General features: G+C 39.6%; 2 protein-coding genes across 3 annotated transcripts in view; one reads left to right on the top strand and one right to left on the bottom strand.

Moving 5' to 3' along the window:
* LOC106666642 overlaps positions 1-13,436 on the top strand; it is a 69,916-nt gene extending 56,480 nt beyond the window's left edge. Inside the window, exon 2 of the mRNA XM_014393975.2 lies at positions 10,909-13,436. Coding sequence (XP_014249461.1) covers positions 10,931-12,727 — 1,797 coding nt within the window. The 5' untranslated portion in view covers positions 10,909-10,930 and the 3' untranslated portion in view covers positions 12,728-13,436. The remainder of the gene's footprint in view (positions 1-10,908) is intronic.
* LOC112126692 overlaps positions 1-15,588 on the bottom strand; it is a 92,847-nt gene extending 77,259 nt beyond the window's left edge. For both annotated transcript variants that reach the window (XM_024226255.1, XM_024226256.1), the window contains exon 1: positions 14,429-15,588. In XM_024226255.1, coding sequence (XP_024082023.1) covers positions 14,429-14,894 — 466 coding nt within the window. In that variant the 5' untranslated portion in view covers positions 14,895-15,588. The remainder of the gene's footprint in view (positions 1-14,428) is intronic.
* Between the last annotated feature and the right edge of the window lie 4,391 nt (positions 15,589-19,979).

Genomic DNA, 19,979 nt, shown 5'->3' with positions numbered 1-19,979 from the left:
TCATTATCGCCCGAATAAGCGTAACAATTTAAAAATTTAAACGCAGTGAAAAAAAAATCAACTTAATCGACCAGGACTAACTCGATCCGACCGGCCACCGACCTCCCACGCTCGGAGAAGAGATAATGAGAGAGACGGTGAGGGATAGAAAATAAGAGAGAAAAATGAAGTGGATGAGAAAAAGAAAGACAGAGTTGAGAAAACAAAAATAGAAAGAAAGTGAAATGAGAGTTGCGAGAGATAGAGGAGAGATGAAAGAGATAACGAGACAGAGAGAGAGAGAGAGAGAGAGAGAGAGAGAGAGAGAGAGGAACATACAGATCTAGGTGTAATAGGAGAGATGGAAAATGAGAGAGAGAAAAAGTCTGTTGGCGGATGAAAGAATGAAAGGCAGTCAAAAGGCAAAGTTGAGAAAGAGATGTAGCAGGAAAATATAAATAGAGAGAACGGTAAACCGAAAGAGTTGAGTGAGATAAGAGAGAGAGAGAGAGAGAGAGATGCACACAGATAGAAGAGAATAGAAAATATAAATAGAGAGAGAGAGGAACATACAGATCTAGGTGTAATAGGAGAGATAGAAAATGAGAGAGAGAAAAAGTCTGTCGGCGGGTGAAAGAAAGAAAGGCAGTCAAAAGGCAAAGTTGAGAAAGAGATGTAGCAGGAAAATATAAATAGAGAGAACGGTAAACCGAAAGAGTTGAGTGAGATGAGAGAGAGAGAGAGAGAGAGAGAGAGAGAGAGAGAGAGAGAGGACAGGCATAGTCGAGAAAGAGAGGGATACTGAAATGAGAGAACAAGGGGTAGTCAGAAAGGGGAGAGAGATCGAAGAGACAGAGATTAGACAAAGTATGGCAGACAGATATAGGGGGAGAGGAGAAAAACAAACAGGCAGAGGAGCGATATGAGGGATGTAGAAAATGAGGTGGCAGATAAGTCAAGAAAACCATACATAGAGAAAGAAAGTCAGACAGCCAGAAGAAATAGATATATAAGGGAGGTGGAAGAGATAATGAGAGAGAGACCGAGCAGACTCCAATGTTTTCTTAAGATCGTCGCTTCCCAACCAACGGGGGACTCCAGGCTGCCTTCGACAGCTAGGACATTTCAGTCCCCAATGTATGCAAAATATAATTTAACCTAAAACTAACTAACTTCTATAATACGATCACACAAATAAATACATTCACACCTATGTACTCAGCACTCGTTCCGATTAGTCGGGTGGTGAACTAAATAATCCTCCATCCACTTACAGTATTAATAACCTAATCTAAATTAGGGTCGGTGGGGTACTTTTATAAATATTTCACACACACTGCTAGGGGGGAAGATATTTGTGATATATTTCATCATTACACCTCACCACACACACTAATAAATACACACACTCAAATAAAACTCATAATCGCAAAACCATATCCAATAAAAAATCACCACGTCCTCCGAAAAGCGGAATAGAGGATCCAGAAACTCGCTACTGTGTCCGAGATTGTTAAATTTCGGCGGCATGACTACTTGCTCTCTATAAAGATCCGAGGCATGACGAGCTTCCACAAATTCACATCAAGCAACCTTTGCATTCTCTGCTTAAGGGTCACCTGCGCGGGGTTTAGCCCATAGGTCCGTGTGCCAACCGTGTATGACCTATTCTTATTATTATCTAATCGGGTGAGGACGATTCCTCGTTTCCGGCTTAAGTTTTCATCTACAGGTCGTACTCTTCACACGAAACAGCCTGTGACAATGTTTGTTGTGAGTAATGTTTTAAATCTTAGAGATTTAAGTATGACTGTCTGTTTGAGTAGCGAATATGTTCTATTTCTTTACATAATTTTCCTTTTAATGCGTGGGAATGGGGAGGTAGGGTATCTCCACATAAATCAACGAGTAGCAAAAGAAGAGGGTAATATAGTATAAAAGTCGGTAATTACAAAGCCTCGAGCTAAAAATTGCCTAAGCGTCCTTAATCGCCTACTGTCTCACCTACTTTTTATTATTTCACAAAGGCCATTTGCATTTAAAAACAGACACATTATATTCATAATATAAAAAAAGCATGGATGCGTGAGATCCTTTTTTGAACGTCAGTCTTAAACAATACATCTTAAGGATGGAAGTAGCCAGTTCCTCTCGGGTTAAAGACAAGTAATACAGTCATTTCACAACGAAATGATTCGGAACAAAAGGGAAACCGTCCGTCCATTACAATCCGGGATAATTCAAATTGTTTGCCGTTCCGTCTTGTTACGTTCTCCTCCCTAAAGCATTTTTATCGATTAGAATGATTCCATTTTGGAAGAAGTGGTACCGCCGAGTCGCCCCATGCGTTTTCCCAAGGCAAGGACGAAACGGCCGTTTATCCTTCGGTCTAAACGGAAAATGTCTGTAATAGTTCAAATCGCCCTTGATTACAGCCCGCACAAACCGCTGCCGTGGTATTAGAAAGCCTTTCTCTTCAATAGTGGTGACAATAAAACAGTGTCAAACAATACAATAAACACAGATAAGTATACACTGCTAAATCGAAAAATATATAGTTAGGAACGTTAAAAGCAATTTTCTCCACCCTACACTTTCGACTGAGGACATACCCTTTAATAAATTCTATCGGTTTTTTATTACTCACTAGCATCGACAGTTTTAGCGCTATTAAAATTATTTCACGCACAAGATGGGCTTTATAAAAGATACAAAGAATAAAAAGTTATTTTCTTCTTCTACAAGTGACTGCAGATGTGTCCTCCGTTTTTGGGAGAGAAATGTAGAAATTAACCGCCTTCGGATTGGTCAGACATCTCGCTATTGTAAAGGATAAAAAAATTAGGATAGTAGAGAGAGATGGATAGGGTGAGAGAGAGAGAGAATGAGAAGAATGAGAATGAGAAGCAGACAGATAGAGGAGATAGAAGTGATATAGAAAATGAGAGAAAAAGAGGAGTTGAGTGAGAGAAAGAAAGACAGACAGGTAGATATAGTCGATAAAAAGATAGATATAATAATAATAACGGCATGAATAATTAACATAAAATAACGGCATGAATGAAAAAACCGTCTGCCGACGATAAAAAGATAGATATACTGATAGAAGAGAGAGAGAAAGAGAGAGAGAAAGAGAGAGAGAGAAAGAGAAAGAGAGAGAGATATAGAAATAAAGACAGACCCACCGATAGAACAGAACAGAAAAGACAGAGAGATAGAGATAAAGAAAAGGCAAAAGTGATAGTGAGAAAGGTACAAAAAATGAGAGAGAAAAAGAGGGTGAGTCAGTGAGGGAAAGAAAGACAGACAGGTAGAAAGAGAGAAATAGATAGTGAAATGAGAAAGTATTACAGGCAGACAGAGTTGAGAAATAGGAAAGATATAGAAAGTTACAATCTGAGAGAGAGAAAGAAAGAGAAAGAGAGAGAGAGAGAGAGAGAGAGAGAGATACAGACAGACAAAGTTGAGAGATAGAAAGAATGAGAGGTGGATAAATAGAGGAGAAGGAAAAGAAGATAGAGATACTGACAGACAGAAAAATTAACGTCTATCTCTCCTTCCTCCTATCTTCTTTAATTACCTGTTTTAATTCATTTTTTTACGAGGGTTCGCAACAGCAGAGGTTATATCAATCCTCAGGGTGCCGGTTTAAAAAAAAAAAAAACATTTGTAAGTATGCCGGGTTCGAATGGCCGCTGGATTCGAACCCGGGACCTTTACCTTACAGTGATGAGCGCCGTGTCAACGCCTAAACAAATTTTAATTCATTAAAACGAAAGGACGATTTGCAGGCCAGTTTTATTTCATAGTTAATTTTTTGTTTTTGTTTCTCATTGGTTTTTGGTCGAAAACACTTGGGGAAATATCAACAATTGATTTAAAAACGTGTTATCTAGAAACTAAGAGAGCAAGGTGAAATTACACATCACGATGATAGTCGTGTTATTTCTTTTAGAAAAAAACGCAATGCATCTCGATCCTCCTTCCAGATGAATATTAAATGTAACAGACTTTTATCGGCGAAGCGCGCCTGACACCATTTGAGAGGACAGGCAGCGAGAATGGGCGGACCAGAGGTTATCAAGTGCAATCAAAGCACTGTCGACAGTTCACCGACTGGCAGACGGGATTGCACCACTTTCCAACAAACCTTGTGACCAAAAACCATTTCGAAAGCCTTCTTCAAACCTGTTTTTAAAAACATACATTAATAATAATTATTTTCACTTGTTTATCGAGCCTACTTTTTGAGGTTAAGTGATGAAAAGGAACTCCGGATGATTTGTCAAAAAAAAAACCAACGTAGAAATAAGCTACACGATGCAATAATTATAATTTAATTGCAAGTCAAAAGCAAAAGGTTAAAGAAAAACAAGACTTAAGTTGCATACATGGCGTTACCGAACGTGAGAGTCCAGTAAATTACAACAAATAGGGTAAATTACAAGTAATTTAAAACATATGAACTTTTCACGACTCGGCCCGACCCTCCATAAATATAACATTCATTTATTTTTTACAAATATTTATTGAAAAATAAGAAAAGGGAAGGAGAAAGCACGGGAAAGAAGGATGGCGATGACCAATGTAGTTTGCCGCCCCTAAAACTGTCCCCAATATTTTACATTTATTTGTACCTTACACATGAATTATACACATTAAAAATTGTTCTTTATACTCGTCTATGTGCACCGCACCCGGAGGACAAGTGCTGGCACTCAATCCTAACAGAACGGATTAAGAGCGAGTAGTTCTTGGATGATAGGTGGAGAGGGCTTGAGCAGTATGATGAGGTTTAAAGATTGGAGTGAAACTTAAAGGTTAAGATCATTGTACACAATAAGGTTAGAGACATAGTAAGGAGCTTGTTGAATTCTTCTTAGAACTTTTAACTGAAATGCACGGATTAGTTGGGCATTAATTGGTTTGGTGGTACATAGTACATCCTATAGATGTTTTGTACATTGTAGGTTAGTTGTTTAGAGTCATGTCTGATTTCAGCCCTAGACGTCTTCGTGGTAGTCCTAAGTTATTTTTGTTGAATCTTGTTGAGTATAGACTTGGACAAAGTCCGTAATTTGGGAGCATTTGTCTTCTTTCGATGAGCTCGAGATCCTCTTAGATATTGATGGATTGGTTAGGATTGTGGTTAGAAGAAAAATTGAGGTCCGGGTCAATTGTAAGGATAGTTAAATGTCGTATGCCAAGAATGATCCCTTCTAAAATGCCGGCTTGGATAGTCTTGTCTCTCAGAAACCAGAGCTGCACCTTACTTTAAAGCAACGATCTGTTATATAGTATTTTAGGGTAAGGTTAAAAGGAGTGGGTAGGAAATAGTTTAATTTGAAAAGACCCTGATGGGTCCAAGAAGATCCCGGATATACTATCCAGGTGGCTCTGATAGTTCTTTGCTGAAAGGGACCTTATTTATCCGAACTGAAGTTTTCGCGGTTCGCCCTCTATCACTCTCCTGACCAACTCGATCCAACAGAGGGCATATTGTTCAACAGTTTGGGAGTTATCCCAAACATTACGGCCTGTCTGCTATGTTGAAAATGAAGACAGGCTATCATTCTACCATGACCACTCTTATGTGTCACTTTATGGGTCAATTTGAAAACGACTCGATTTCGTGTTTGAGCTGTCGAGAAGAAAAATTTAATTTTGGCAATATTTTCACAATTCTGCCAATCTTTATGTCATTCAGCATGACACATTTGACCCATGTGTGTTTTGATCCAAGGGAAGCGATCTATCCCACATCCGCGGATAAAAACGACATTTTCTTCTAGCCCTAGTTTACATTCCGCAACATATAAAGAGTAATGCAGCTATTGGTCACGATTCATGATGCATGCTGATCTGCTTGGAGATAACTCTTCGAGTGCTGACAGCATCTGAACCTTGTTGTTCGAACAATCGGCTGCTCGTATGAACTTCTTAACTAAAAATTTCTTTTTCTGTCATCCCTGTTTTCTCGTGATCTCAGGAGGTTGGTAGCATCCAGTGTTTCCACTTTCACCCACTCCCCGAAGGGGTAGAAAAGGGCATCTCTTACTCCTTTTCAGGTTGAACAGCACCCTCCTAGCGAAAGTGCAATTTTATTACAAACCGTGACCACCACGAGTCCAACATCGTTGTTACAAATGTAAAGTGTTCAAGGCGTAATGCCCATTGTTTTACTTGTAAGGGGTACCGGCAAGTCAGCAGCGTAAACAGAATGTAGGATGGGAGCAAGCATGCACCCTTGTGAGACGCCGGCTTGTGTCGGTCTCGTCTCTGAGAAAACTCCCCACCTTAGTTTAAAACAATAATCTGTTAGATAGGATTTTAGGATCAGGTAATAAAAAGTGGGTAGCAACTAGATCTAAGGCTAAAATAATGTTTGTTATTGTACTAAAAAAATATTCCAAAAAATCTTTAAGCATACCGTTATCAATTTTTTTTTTTTTTAATGTAGTAATAACATGAGTCCTAAATCCTTTGCATAATATATCCAGTTCTGAGGGGATTTTAACGGGACCATTCTTCCTGGTGGGTAGCCTCCGCCAAAATCAGAAATATCCAATGATGATAGTCTATTATTGAAACCGGTCTGTAACACAAACCGTTGAACAGCCTTTTTCCTTCGGATGCATTAATGATCCACAAATTCCTGAATAAACGTTTAATTGTATTATTAGCATTTAAAGATGTTCGGCCGATGAGTAGTCTGAAAATTCTTTGGACTATTCGCCTTTTTTCCCCTCGATTGTTTACTATAACCGATGGACTTGGACATCACTTATAATCACTTAAAAATGCGAAAATTTACGGACCAGGATCATAGCGTGTACAAAAGAAAAAAGCAATAGCAATAATTTATTTATGATTATGATAACAAATAACAACAGGATATCTTGAATCATTTGAGACGTTTTACACTCTTTTGGGATCCTTTGAGACGTCTTATTCATTTCCTGGAGACCTCAGGAAGAAAGATTTCCAATGATTTGTACCACCATCAAGTCGTTGTATACCTTCTCTTGGATCTTTTGAAAGGTATTTTTCTTCTTGCTTCTTTGAGACGTTTTTACCTCTCTTGTGAATATTCTTTATGGCGTATTTTCCTCTTTGGGATCCTTTAATACATATTTTCATCTCTTGCATCTTTTAATTATTCCTGTTCATTTTCCAACCCTATCAATACGAATTTCTTTTCATTTTAATGTATTTCATGCTAACCTAGGCATTTTTCATCTATTGGATCTTTTGAAACGTTTTTCCTGTTTTGTGCCCTTTAAGAAGTCGTTTCCTCTCTTGTATACTTTCAAAAGTATTTTCCTCTCTTGAATATTTCAAGACGTATTTTTTTCTCTAGGATTTTAGAGGCGTCTTTTCCTCTCTTGAATCGTTTTTTTCCTTTCTTGGATCCGCCAAGACAGACGTATTTTCCTTTTTTCGATACTTGGAGACATTTGTTCCTATTTTAGATCCTTTAAGACGTCTTTTCCTCTTTTGGATCCTTTGTTACGTCTTTTCCTCCTTTGAATCCTTTGATCGTTTTTTTTCCTTTCTTGGATCCGTCAAGACAAACGTATTTTCCTTTTTTCGATACTTGGAGACATTTGTTCCTATTTTAGATCCTTTAAGACGTCTTTTCCTCTTTTGGATCCTTTGAGACGTCGTTTCCTTTTTTGGTTCCTTTTAGATGTCTTTTCCGCTCTTTTATCTTTTGAGAAGTTTTTTCGTATCTTGTATCGTTTGAGAAGTATTTTCCTCTTCTGTACCCTTTGGTAGGTTTCTTCCGCTCTTTTATCTTTTGAGATGTCTTTTCCTCGCTTAGATCCTTTGAGTCGTTCTGTTCATTTTCTTGTGGCATTTCTTTCTCTTTTAATACATTTCAGGCTACCCTAAGCATTTTTCCTCTTTTCTATTCTTTCACACGTTTTAAAACTTTTGCTCTAAAAATTAGGTCAAAAACTTCTTTGCTACTTGTATGGGTTGCCCAAGGGTTCCACCCCACTACGCATATTTGTACATGGGGTTTGCTAACTATTATATTAGTTTGATTATGAATTACCGGGGTCAGTGGAATTGGGTGATCTGCCCCACCCTTCTACAAGCGACGGAATTCATCGACTTTCGAATATTCCAGAGAGCTCGTGCATAAAAACGAAGGAATATCGTCGGATCAGGGCCGGTTGGAAGAATCAGATTCACAAAGTGGCGAGTGGTAACGCTCCTCTTCATGATAAATCAAGACAATGGTATCGCCATGAAATCCGCGGACAAAAACACGTAGAAATAACCCAGGCAACCAAGGCGAATTCCCCTTTCTAAAACGTTATCGCCATGCTGAAGATCCTCCATTTAAATAAGACCATAAAAAGGATCAATAAACTCGAATTTTGATATTTAAAAAAAACTCACATTGTTAGTTAAAATATAAATGTTAAAAATGAAATTGGTATGTTTTTTTATACATGCAAGTTTAAGAGTTTGCATGTAAAATAACACATACCAAATAGGGGATAACCATTAGCGACTAGCGGTTCCTTATGGTCCCCTAGTTAAAATTTACTGTTACATTCACCTCGCATGTACCATTAATTATTTATGAATAAATCTTAAAAATTCTCAGTTTAATTATTAATTTTTTCATTGTTTTTATCTACGAAACAAACGAACTGAATAGGCAAAAAAAAGATAGTTTGCCACAGTTGCTACGGTAACTTCCACCCAAGAGATGATTCACCTCTTCCGTTAAAGCGCAACTGCCAATTAAGCCCGGTGTAAAATTGAAAAGAAAATAGGATGAGTAAGTGCTGGTGAGCCGAGACGACTTGGGAAGTGAGTGTAGCCTTGAACCGAACACGGACATCGGTGTACTTATGTTCGTTCGTCCTCTCTTTCTCATTCTTTCTCTCTCTCTCCCCCCTCTCACTCTATCTCTTTCTCTCGCCATCCTTCCTTTCTTCTTCCTCCTTTCCTCTAACTGTTCCCAATGCACTCGTTGATTCGTTTGCCCACGAGTGAGCGTAAATCCACACGTTTTGATTCGTAAGAAAAGAGGTTTTTCTCTCACGAACTCGAGAGAGGTCTTGCACATTAAAAAGAGACCAACAGGACTGATTTTTACATTGTTAAATATTTCAAGCTATCAAACCTTAGAGTTTTTCTGTTGGATCCTAGTAAGATGTTGGTCCTAGTAAGATTAATTTTCGTCGGTTTTACTACAATTCAAACAGCCATATCTAAGCATTTTTTTCTTATATGTATTTCTCATTGTCTAAAGACGATTTTTTTATTTTAATTTTTATACATTTCAAACTACCCTAAATGTTTTTCTTTATGAAGTCTTGTGATTTCTTAGGGATAACAGCAAAGTGAATTTCCAAAGAATGAGTCCTTTGAGATGCCTTGTCCTCGCTTGGATCCTTTGAGATGTTATTCATTCCTCTATTCGACGTTTTAAGGCAACTTTTCCTCACTTGGATCCTTTGAGACGTCTTTTAATCTTTTGGTTCTTTTGTGACGTCTTTCTTTCTTTTTGATACTTTAAGACGTGTTGTTCATTTGCTAGTGGTCTTAGCAAAACGATTTTTTTCTTTTTTAATTTATTTCTTGCTAACCTAAGCATATTTTCTTCTGTTGGCTCCTTAAATACGTCTTTTACTCTCTTGGATCCTTTGAAACATATTTTCCTCTCTTGGGTCCTTTGAGATGTTATTCATTCCTCTATTGGATATTATAAGACAACTTTTCCTCGCTTGGATCCTTTGAGACGTCTTTTGATCTGTTGGTTCTTTTGTGACGTATTTCTTTCTTTTTGATCCTTTAAGACGTTTTGTTCATTTTCTAGTGGCCTTAGCAAAACGATGTTTTCCCATTTTAATATATTTCTTGCTAACCTAAGCATTTTTCATCTTTTGGCTCCTTAAATACCTCTTTTACTCTCTTGGATCCTTTGAAACGTCTTTTCCTCTTTTGGATACCTTAAGACGCATGTTCTTCTCTTGGATCCTTTGAGACGTCCTTTTTTATTCTCTTGAATGCTTTGACATCTCGTTAGTTTTCTAGTGTTTCTACCAAGACAGATGTCTTTTGCTCATGTTCTAATGATCCAAGCAAGACAGATTTTTACATATTTTTGAACACTAAACTTTCCTTCAATAAGCGTTGGAAAATTTGTATTTATGACGTATATATTTTGTTTTCGTTATTTAAAACTTCAAATGATACTGAAGGTCACAAACAACGTGAAAAAAGCATAAATTTTATTAATTAATCCGTAAACGTTATGTACGAATTCTAAATACTGTTAATTATATACTCAATGTATATTATCGTATATATTAACGCTCTTTAGTTATAACCTATCTTGGAGTTTCATTCCAGTTTGCCCGATGTATTTTCCGCCTACTCGATTTTTTCGAGTGGGCATATGCAAATTTCGTTTCTAAACAAATATATTCGACCTGGATGTTCTCAAATTTAGTTTTTTACTTGTCATCAATTTAGTAAGGTCAAGTTTGCTATCAGGGGCCATGTTCAATGTTTCTGACAATTTTGAACAGATTGATCGAAATTCTGCCAACATTGCGTTAACGTTAACGATATCAGTTCAATATTTGTAGTTAAAGGGTTAAAAATAACAGTGAAAGAGTTAAGCATAAGTAGCTACTGGCTGGCATGTTGAGCTTTGTCCTTTTAATGTTAGGAAATTTAAGACGTCGAAGGTCTTGAAAAAAAGCTTCTTCTTCTAATTTTATCAGTCACACTGCTGGTACACCTTAGTTTTATGATTAAGGGAAATAATTTTAATCAAAAACACTACCCGTTGATTAATAAGTAATTGAACGAATTTGTATCTTTTGTTACATGTACTTTAAATTTAGCCCTATACTTTTTTAATGTCTGATTCCTAAAACTGTGCTCTCTTTTCAGATGTTCCGGATAATCTGAGGCGATGGCTACCGATGGACAGATAATTGTTGCCGCCGCCAGATGGTCAGATGAAGCTTTGTACTTGAAGGATTTCACCAACAATCGGACGTTTCCTGTTGTGGTGAAGTTCGTGAAGGGCCAGTATGGCGGATTCGGGGTGCCCAGCCTGCCGAACCCCGGCCTCCAGTCGACCGCGCTTCTCCTCTCGACGGGTAACAAGCACAAGATCTTGGCTCAAGCCGTCAAAATCAAAGAAGGCCGGAGAGTGGTCGGAGTCGGCCCCAAGATAGAAATCCCCGAATCGTATCCCGGTTATTTCGAGTTGCTCAGCGAAGAAGGCCGGGGCATGAAGGCGATAGAAACTGTGGCCGAACTGGCGAGGAAAATGCCCGATACAGGCTTCCTGGTCAGGGAACCGATAAGAGCCCTGATGGCGAAGACCGACGGTCAAGGGGTCCTCTGCACCAACGGCCTCCGTACGGTACTCATCGGTGAAACGCTCTTCCCCGTGACAGAAGCCCAACTCAACGGTTACAAAATGAGATTTTTACAGTGTATGGATTCTAAAAACGAATTCGTCTTTCTCGGATACGACCAAAGAGGTAAATTTAGCATACTGGCGAAGGAAGACCATATCAGCGGGGTACATACGGCTCGGAATCTTCTTTCGAAAAGGATGCCTTTGACCGTACGTCTCGTCCACGGGCCGCCTCCCAAAGGTTTGAAAAGTTCGAGTCATTCCGTACAGGAACTGAGATTGCTCGCCGTTATCGAAGAGGAGAACGTGTTCGCCCTTCCTCTCCAGAAAGACATTTCCAACGTCGTCTCTCTTCCGTTGGCGGCGGCCCTCAAACTCCAGACCGCCAGAAACGCCGACCTCCTGAAGACCATGAAAGAGTTCAACAGGCTCTGCGAAAAAGGGACTTCCTTGGTCAACGAAGTCGCCGACAGGGCTCACGTCCTTGACGGTAAACTCTCAGAAACGAAGATCGGCAGAGCTGGAGCGACATCGCGCTACTCGCAGATAAAAACGGGATACTTCCTCAGGAGGAGCGCCTCTTTAGATTCCCCGAGTGTGACCTCCTACACGTGGATGAACACGGATAACGAAAACCGAGAACCGAACATCTCCGGAGACGATTACGACGACATAGACCAGATTTACGATTACGTCCGGGGTTTCGCCCCTCTGCCCAAAAACATTAAATCGCCTTTCGCCGAGCCGACGCACCCGACGACAGAACACGCCGCATCCGCTCCTCTCTCCAACTCCAACAACGACAGATTCCGGCCCGAGCCTCCGCCGATCGAGACCATCCCCACTAAAAAGCAGCAGTTTTCCAATCCGAAAGCCGAAAAGCGAACGAGAAAAGAAGCCGCGTACAACAACCCCAGTTCCAGGCACGACAAAAGTGGAATTCCTTCTCTATATGTAAAAAATTCCAACTCCCAGCGGGGTCGGGTCCTCAGGCAGAAGAGCTCTTCGCCTATGAAAGACCAGCCGCCGGGGAAAACGGGATCGCCGGTCGTGAGCGTACGATACAAATCCCTGAACAACTTGCACCAGGCGATGGACATGGACGGGACCCTCGACTCGAGCCATTCCGGCGGCCGCACGTCAGGCGATTCCGGGGCAGGCGTCAAACTGCCCGAGAAACGATCTCGGCGACTAAGTCGTCCACTTTCTTTGACAAACCTAGTCTGGGAGATTTGTCGACCCCAAGAAATCCAGTCTTCACAATTAAGAAAACCTTCGAATCCATACAAAATAACACCAGAGCACAATCATCCTACTCGAATCGGCACATTATATCTCTAGGAACTAAGCAAAACCTCTTGTGTTGTACTCTCTTGTTACGCTATGTTTTCAGCGTCAAATTGAACGAAGATCGAGCAAGAGTGATCTTTCATTATGAATTTTACCCCAAATTTCCAATGGAAATTATTTTCTATTGTCCCACCTTATTAGAAAATTTTGTACTGTTCCAAATTTTCTTGAAGTACTAAACAATTTTTTTGTCAGTGCTGCTCTTTTGCTTTTGCCATTCAAATCCATTTCTTATTGTATTTTTCTTAGTTTTTTGTACTTTTTTAAATTATGTTTTCATCTCAGCACTTTTCACATTTATAGTTACACTGCTTGTGCTTCAGATAAAAACGTTAAACAACCAAGATTTTGTTTGTCCCACTGTTCAACTTTTAACAACTGATACAAGAAATAAACAATTTTTTGGTGATTGTCCTGTGCATAGAAATTTCTAATTTCCATTGAATCGTGTCAGCCCCTAGCAAAATTGAAGCACAATTAGTTAACACACCTTATTGAAACTAATCTTTCAAAAATTTTTGTGCATATATTCTTAAATTGTAACATTTCTCCATGTGACTGGGTGATGAACCTGAAATTGAGTCGTAACTGATAATTTTGGTCAGCCCGTATTTTCTGGGAATATAGACAGACCAAAATGATCAGAAAAATTAAATTTCACATAAATTCTTAAAAATAAAAATTTAAAAAAAGAAAGAAAAATCAAATCTGCTAAAGAATTTTCCTTTCTGACATTGTAATATAATTCTGTTTACAGATTTTTTTTAAATGTATTTTATTATAGTGACGAGAATTGACAAACATGCAGTTAACTTTTCATTATGCGATGGTCAATATATTTAAGAATGTACGTTCAGGAGAGTACACTTTTAATGTAAAAATTATTAACTTTAATTATCTAGTAATTTCAAAAATGTCTCTATTATAATTGTGTAAATATTTTTTTTCTTTTAATTTTATGACAAATGTAATATTATATTGTGAACTTATGTTAATGCATTAAACGTGCAAACGCCATCTTTGTGCTTATGCTTGAAAGAGAATGTATATACTAACCGGAGAAAAAAAAAAAAAATGAACTGATGCAAAATTCAAGTCAGAGTATGTGCCAAATTTTGTTTTTAGTTTTCTTTAAAGTCATAGCCAAGTGCCAGTTTAGAATGTGAACTTTGATTTGAACCATGATTTTCCGAATTAGCGAGGTGATTTAACAAAATATTTTTAACAGTTAGTTACCTTATGCAAAAGAAATCTAAATCAGTAATTTATGTAAGTACATAAGTGATAAATCTGTGCTCTTATAAATATAGGTTTTTTCCCTTCTGATTGTGTTAAAACTTGTTTGCAAGAAGAATCGGTTAATACCAAGTTAATAAACAAATTTTATTTAGTTATAAACTCTTGTATAGCATAACAATTTTTTTTTTTGTAAACTTCTATCAATTATTTCTCACAGTCATTTAACTATTTATTATTCATCTACGCATTTTTTCTGTGATAAATTGTGCATAACCAGTGTGAATCTGTATTTTAAAAATTCTTTATTTGTGATGAAAATAATCAACTGACAAATTGCTTTTAGTATTCAAAAAACCATAGAATATATTCTTTTCATTGTCATTCATTGTAAAGTAAGCATTAAAAAAGTTATTTACCAAATGTGTCATTTTTATTTCATAAACTTTACCTTACCTCTAACCACATATCTCCAATCCCAAGACTGCAGTGTCTTAAGAAAAACCCCTGTTTTGTACTTGTTCAACAACAATGAAACCCACACTCGATCTCCCACCCTTACATTCATGTGCAAAGGGTGGCTTTTGAGAGTGCCAACAGGCTCTGAGATGTAAAAAAACAAGACAAGAACCATCATAAAATGAATAAGATGGCTGTAACAGTACCTGGGAGGGGGGCACAACACCAACTGATTTCCACGCAGTTCCTTCTGGGAAACACTTCTACGTTGCAGGCACCCCCCCCCACAAGGAGTGGGGTGGCATATCAAGGCAAACTTAAAGAGGCCATGGCGACCATAATCCAAGTTGTAAAGCAACCCATGATAAAGGATGAATGGTGCTGGGGTATTAAAAAATAGTGTCTCAAACGGAGCCCTCAGGGAACCAGTCGACACCCTGTTGTATCCAGGCTTACCCAGCATGTGGGGCTCTGCTTGGGATGTAGCTGTTCATGGGGACTATGAAGCCTATAAAACAAAAACATCTGGGACAGGCCCAGAGGCCACCCAACCAGGCAGGAGTGCCAAACCAAAATACGTCCCCTTCAAGTCAAAAAGCCTGGAGGAAATCAAACATCTCTCGGCAGATGAGATTATTAAGGTCCGCCTGTTGGGAGCCTCCAGAAACAGATTAGCAAACCTATTGAAGGAGGGAATCATAGAATATATGAAGGTGCAAAGGATAATCTGAAACAACTTTATAAAGGCAATCCTGAACGTGACAAAGGAAAAGAAGCAGGAGAAAAAAACAGCTCATTAACAAAACCTGCTTCCAATGTCAAAAAGAAGAGGCCAAGGTCTGAAGACAGCACCCCTCGAAAGCAGGTCCTGAAAAAGCCAAGACCTCACCAAGAAGGATATATCCTACAAGGGGGCCCAAGATACAAGTCAAGATAGCTGTAGTAGAAAATGGCTACAAATAAACCAGATTGATGCCCTTGAGGATACCATCATGCTAGCCTTCGATAAAGTATTGGCTGGAGAAACACAGATGTCAGAATTGAAGTTCAACAAGTGCACACACAGGCCCAGGCTACATGGTCGTACCAATGCTGAAGCCATTGAAGGTTGCAGTCCTTGAGACTCACGCAAGGGATGACCCCGAAACTGGTAGAGTGATGGCAGATAGCATTCTGACCAGGCTAAACTGCCTGTGGAACCCAAAGCTAAACAACCACCTATGGACAGTATGGCGGGAAACCCGACAGGAGAAGGGTACAGTGTGAACCTTCTCCATGGATAGTGATTCCTTTGATGAACTCCAGAAGGTGAGTATACACCCGTCCACATCAGAATGGGAAGAATTCACTTCTGCCAAAAAAAGGTAAGGGTGAGGAAGAGGAAGGCCAAAAGGCTCATCTCACCCTCCCAACCATGGGCATGGAAGCAGACTCCTCAGCAAGGCAGGCTGAGAATTAGACAAGCCCACTCAAAAGGATATGATAAGGCCAATAGAAGCAACAGAAGGTAAAGCGAATGGAAGAAGATATCCCATACAGGGATACTCTACCCACTTCAGCCCAATAACAAAAGCACAGGGAGGAAGAAGGGTACTTCAGGTATTTCCAGCATGCCACATCGGTCACACTGCAGTAGGTCTGACAAGGATGTCATCCTGGTTCATGAACCTTGGGTACGCAATGGGAATGTGAGAGGAATAAAATCCCAAAAAGACACAGGTAATATACCAAAGGACATCAACACGAACCTGGGATTGTAGTGTTTAACACTAAACTAATAATTATGTTCCGACGACTTTGTTACCATATTCCTAACAGCAAAGACTGTGGGTATAGAAAGAAGATGACTAATCTGCTCAGCCAACTTCCCAAGAGAGGAACCGAGTACACCCAAGTTGCTGGACAACATCGTGAGGTACTCCAGAGAACAAAACATGAAACTACCCATAGTGTCACAAATGCTCACTATATTATATGAATAAGTACAGACATAAACAAGCAAGGTGAGTCCTAATCAGATTACCTAACTGGTGAATGGTTAAACATTGCTAACTGGTCAAGAACCCATCTTCATGACCTGTTGTAGGCAAAAAGTCTTAGAACTGACCATTACTTCCCCAGGGGCTGATGAAAACATCTTAAACTGAAATATATCCAGGGAACCATCAAACTCATAGGCACATCATTCGAACACTCCCTCTCTCATAGAAACAACATACAGGAATACCAACAACCACTATACAGGACACAAAGGAACAATCCTTACTGGAGGAGAACATGGAATGGAAAGACAAGGAAATATTTGTGCAGGAGGTAACTAACAGCATACTGGGTTCCTAAACCGAAAACTACACAGAAAAAATAAGGCTAATGATCTGACGCTGAGCAAAATGGAATATGGAGGCAATGAAAAGGTTGACATGTTGGCCAAAGAGGGAGTCAACATGAACTCTCTAGGTCCCAAACCCTACTGTGGCCTAGCATCTTGCCACAGAAGAGGATACATCCAAAAATGGATCCTTAATGAGTCCATAGTTTGGTGAAATAAATACCATAAGGGCCATCCGCAAAACTTACAAAGGATTTACTGGAAGGCGACCGTAACTGAACCAGGATTCTGGTTGAACTCCTGACAGGGCAATGCCACTTAAGAAGGCACATGCACTGGATCAGAGTACAGACAGAGAAGACCGCAGAACACATTTCATGCTTTTGTGAAGGTCTGTGCAGGTGCAGATATTTGCCGGAAAAGCCGCAAGTAAGATTCTACACTAAGGAGCTGCTGGCAAGGTTTTGGAGATTAATCAACAATCTGAAGCTGGCCAGTGAGTTCTCAGGTCGAGGTGCGGAAAGCCTTGGGCCGCCACTTTCATCCCTATCCCAAACAGTACCTGCCAAACTGAGAGGAAAATTCAACATTAACAGACCCAAGAGGTCATAGATAATAGAGATATTGGGAAAAAAGCAACGAGTAGTTTCAGGAAGGTGTATGTTGTACTATACAGATCAAAGTAGGTGTAAAGGAGCCAAATTACCTTGATGTGTTCCCGAATATAAAGGTATACCTAACAAACCTAATAGACCAACTAGCCAAAGAAGGGGCCCCTCTCACCCATCGGAACGGAACCACTATTAGGCATAACAGAAAGTGCGCCGAGATGGGGCTGAAGCTGAAAAAATGCCTTCAGAAAGAAAAACCTCTTGGACTGGTTCCTTCTTCCAAGCTGAGGTCCATGCAATATGTCTCTGTTCAGCAGTTGATACAGAAGAAAATGAAAGGTGAAAATGAAGATTTGCATACTTTCAGATGGTCAGACAGCAATAAAAGAACTAAATGTGTATGCTTTTAGCTCCAAACTAGTCTCAGATTCATGAGATTTCCTCCTGTGGTCTACAGGGTGATAAACCTGTAATTTGATACCAATCAACTTGGTCTACCTATCCTCACTGTGTTGCTCAGAGAGATGTGTTTCATTATTTTGCCTTCTTCAGTGTGCCTGGTGAAGATGGCAAAATGCTGAAACACATCTGACAGACTAAGATGATCGGTAACAATCAAACAACAGTCTCGGTGGGGGTAAATTGCTTAAAGGCCTTAGGAGAACACAACAATTTTACCTTGATGTGTTCCCAAACATGAAGGTATAGAAGAAACCAAATAGACCAACTAGCCAAAGGGGCCCTTCCCATCTATTGGACCGGAACCACAATTAGGCACAACAGAAAGTGCGTTTAATGTGGCTGAAGCTGAAAAACTGCCTTGAGAAAGAAAACCCTCAACCATTTGGACAAAATCACTAGGTTTTAAGCTAAGAGATGAAACAGGAAACAAGGTAAAATTTGATTGTGTTTAATCTGCGATGACCAAAGGGTAATAGGCTGTTAAACCATGTACCATGTATCTACTTTAAGATCATTAAGATTTGGTGCTTAAACAGCACACAGATTTAGCCAGTTGTTTTTCAATAGTGTCAAAATAATTTTATTTGCATTTTGTCTCTCCTGGAAGAAGTGTATTACTACTAGTATTATGTCACACAGTTTTCCACCTCTTCCTGTCTCTGGTCACTGTTCTTTATCTACGCAGTTCTAAAGCCTACAAATCTTTTTCCAAGTCGGTCAACCATCTAAGACATGGTCTAACTCGTGGTCTGCTCCCGTCAGCGTGCCCATGGAAGTTTGGGATGTATCCTGTGCACTTGTCCCAGCCGTAGCTTACCTGTCTTAATAAAGGCCACAATAACTGGCAAAGTTCAGCAACTTCTTGGTTTGTCCTGATCCTAAAGGTCCAAAAATCCTTCTTAGAACTTTAAAGAAGAAGAAGAAAAATAACTTTATTCTGGGACTGATGTCTCCTAAGAATAATTTACATGAAATAAATAAAGGAAGTTCCTTCTATGAAGTTTAAAAAAAAGGTAGAAATCTTGGCACAATGTATACCAATAAGGCAGGACAGAAGACAAAATTACGAGAATATTAAACAAAAATAACAAATGTTAACGTGAGGTCTCTGCTTGGAGGGAGAGGAGGTGATTATACAGGTGGGATTTAAAGGAGGAAAAGGAGGCAGTGTGACGAATAGAAAGGGGAAGGGAGTTCCAGAGTTTAGGGGCTCGGATCAGAAAGGATCTTTCGAAGGTATGGGTTGTATGTTGCGGAAGGATAAGGTCGATTGGGGATGAGCGGGTCTTACGAGTGAGATGTGAGGAGTTGAATTGGAGGGATTGGATGATGTAAGGAGGACGACGAGTGTGGATGGACTGGAAAAGAAAGCAACCTAGGAAATACTGTGCACGGAAGGAGGGGAATAGCCAGGAAAGTTGGGAATACAACCCCGACACCCGGGATCCCCGTGGGGTGCCGTACACAAATCTTACGCAACAATTCATAATACGCTTCAATCGCGCGTTCTCCCCCTCCGAGAGACCACCGTATGCCAAACAGCTATAATCGAAGAAGGGAAGTATAAGGGAAGATACAAGGAGTTTGCGGGTGGAGAAAGGTAAGAGAAGCCAGGACCGACGAAACAGGCTGAGGGAGGCAATGGAATGGCGGGAAATTTGGGAAATGTGAGAATGCCAGGAAAGGTTTTGGTCAAAGACTACTCCTAGGTTTTTAACCGAAGAGCAGAAGGGGATGGGATGGTTATTTAGCATGAGAGGTGGGATGCTGGGGAGGGAATTGAGGAGTTGCCTGGACCCGATAATTATGGCGGTGGATTTGGACGGATTGAGGACTAGGGAATTTTTATGGGCCCATTCGTTGATGGAGTTTAGGTCTTTTTGAATCTTGAGAGTGGCCGAGTGAAGATCGGAAGGGTGGAAGGATATATATATTTGGGAGTCATCGGCATATAGGTGATAGTTACAGGACTGGATGGAGTCAGGCAGTGGTTAAAACGCACATTTCGAGCCATAGGTGGCAAGTGTATTAACCTCTTTGAATATATTTCATGCAAAATAAATTATTTAAAAGAATAATAAATTCCAATGAAAATGCATCTCTTTTGTTAGTAACTTTTTTTTAATAAAATAATATTTTTTCTCTC

Source organism: Cimex lectularius, unplaced genomic scaffold (assembly GCF_000648675.2).
Source record: "Cimex lectularius strain Harlan isolate CLEC.00 unplaced genomic scaffold, Clec_2.1 scaffold117, whole genome shotgun sequence".
Taxonomy (NCBI): Eukaryota; Metazoa; Arthropoda; class Insecta; order Hemiptera; family Cimicidae; genus Cimex; species Cimex lectularius.
Note: the sequence above shows the minus strand (reverse complement) of the source record. Positions and strands in the feature narration are given on the sequence as shown.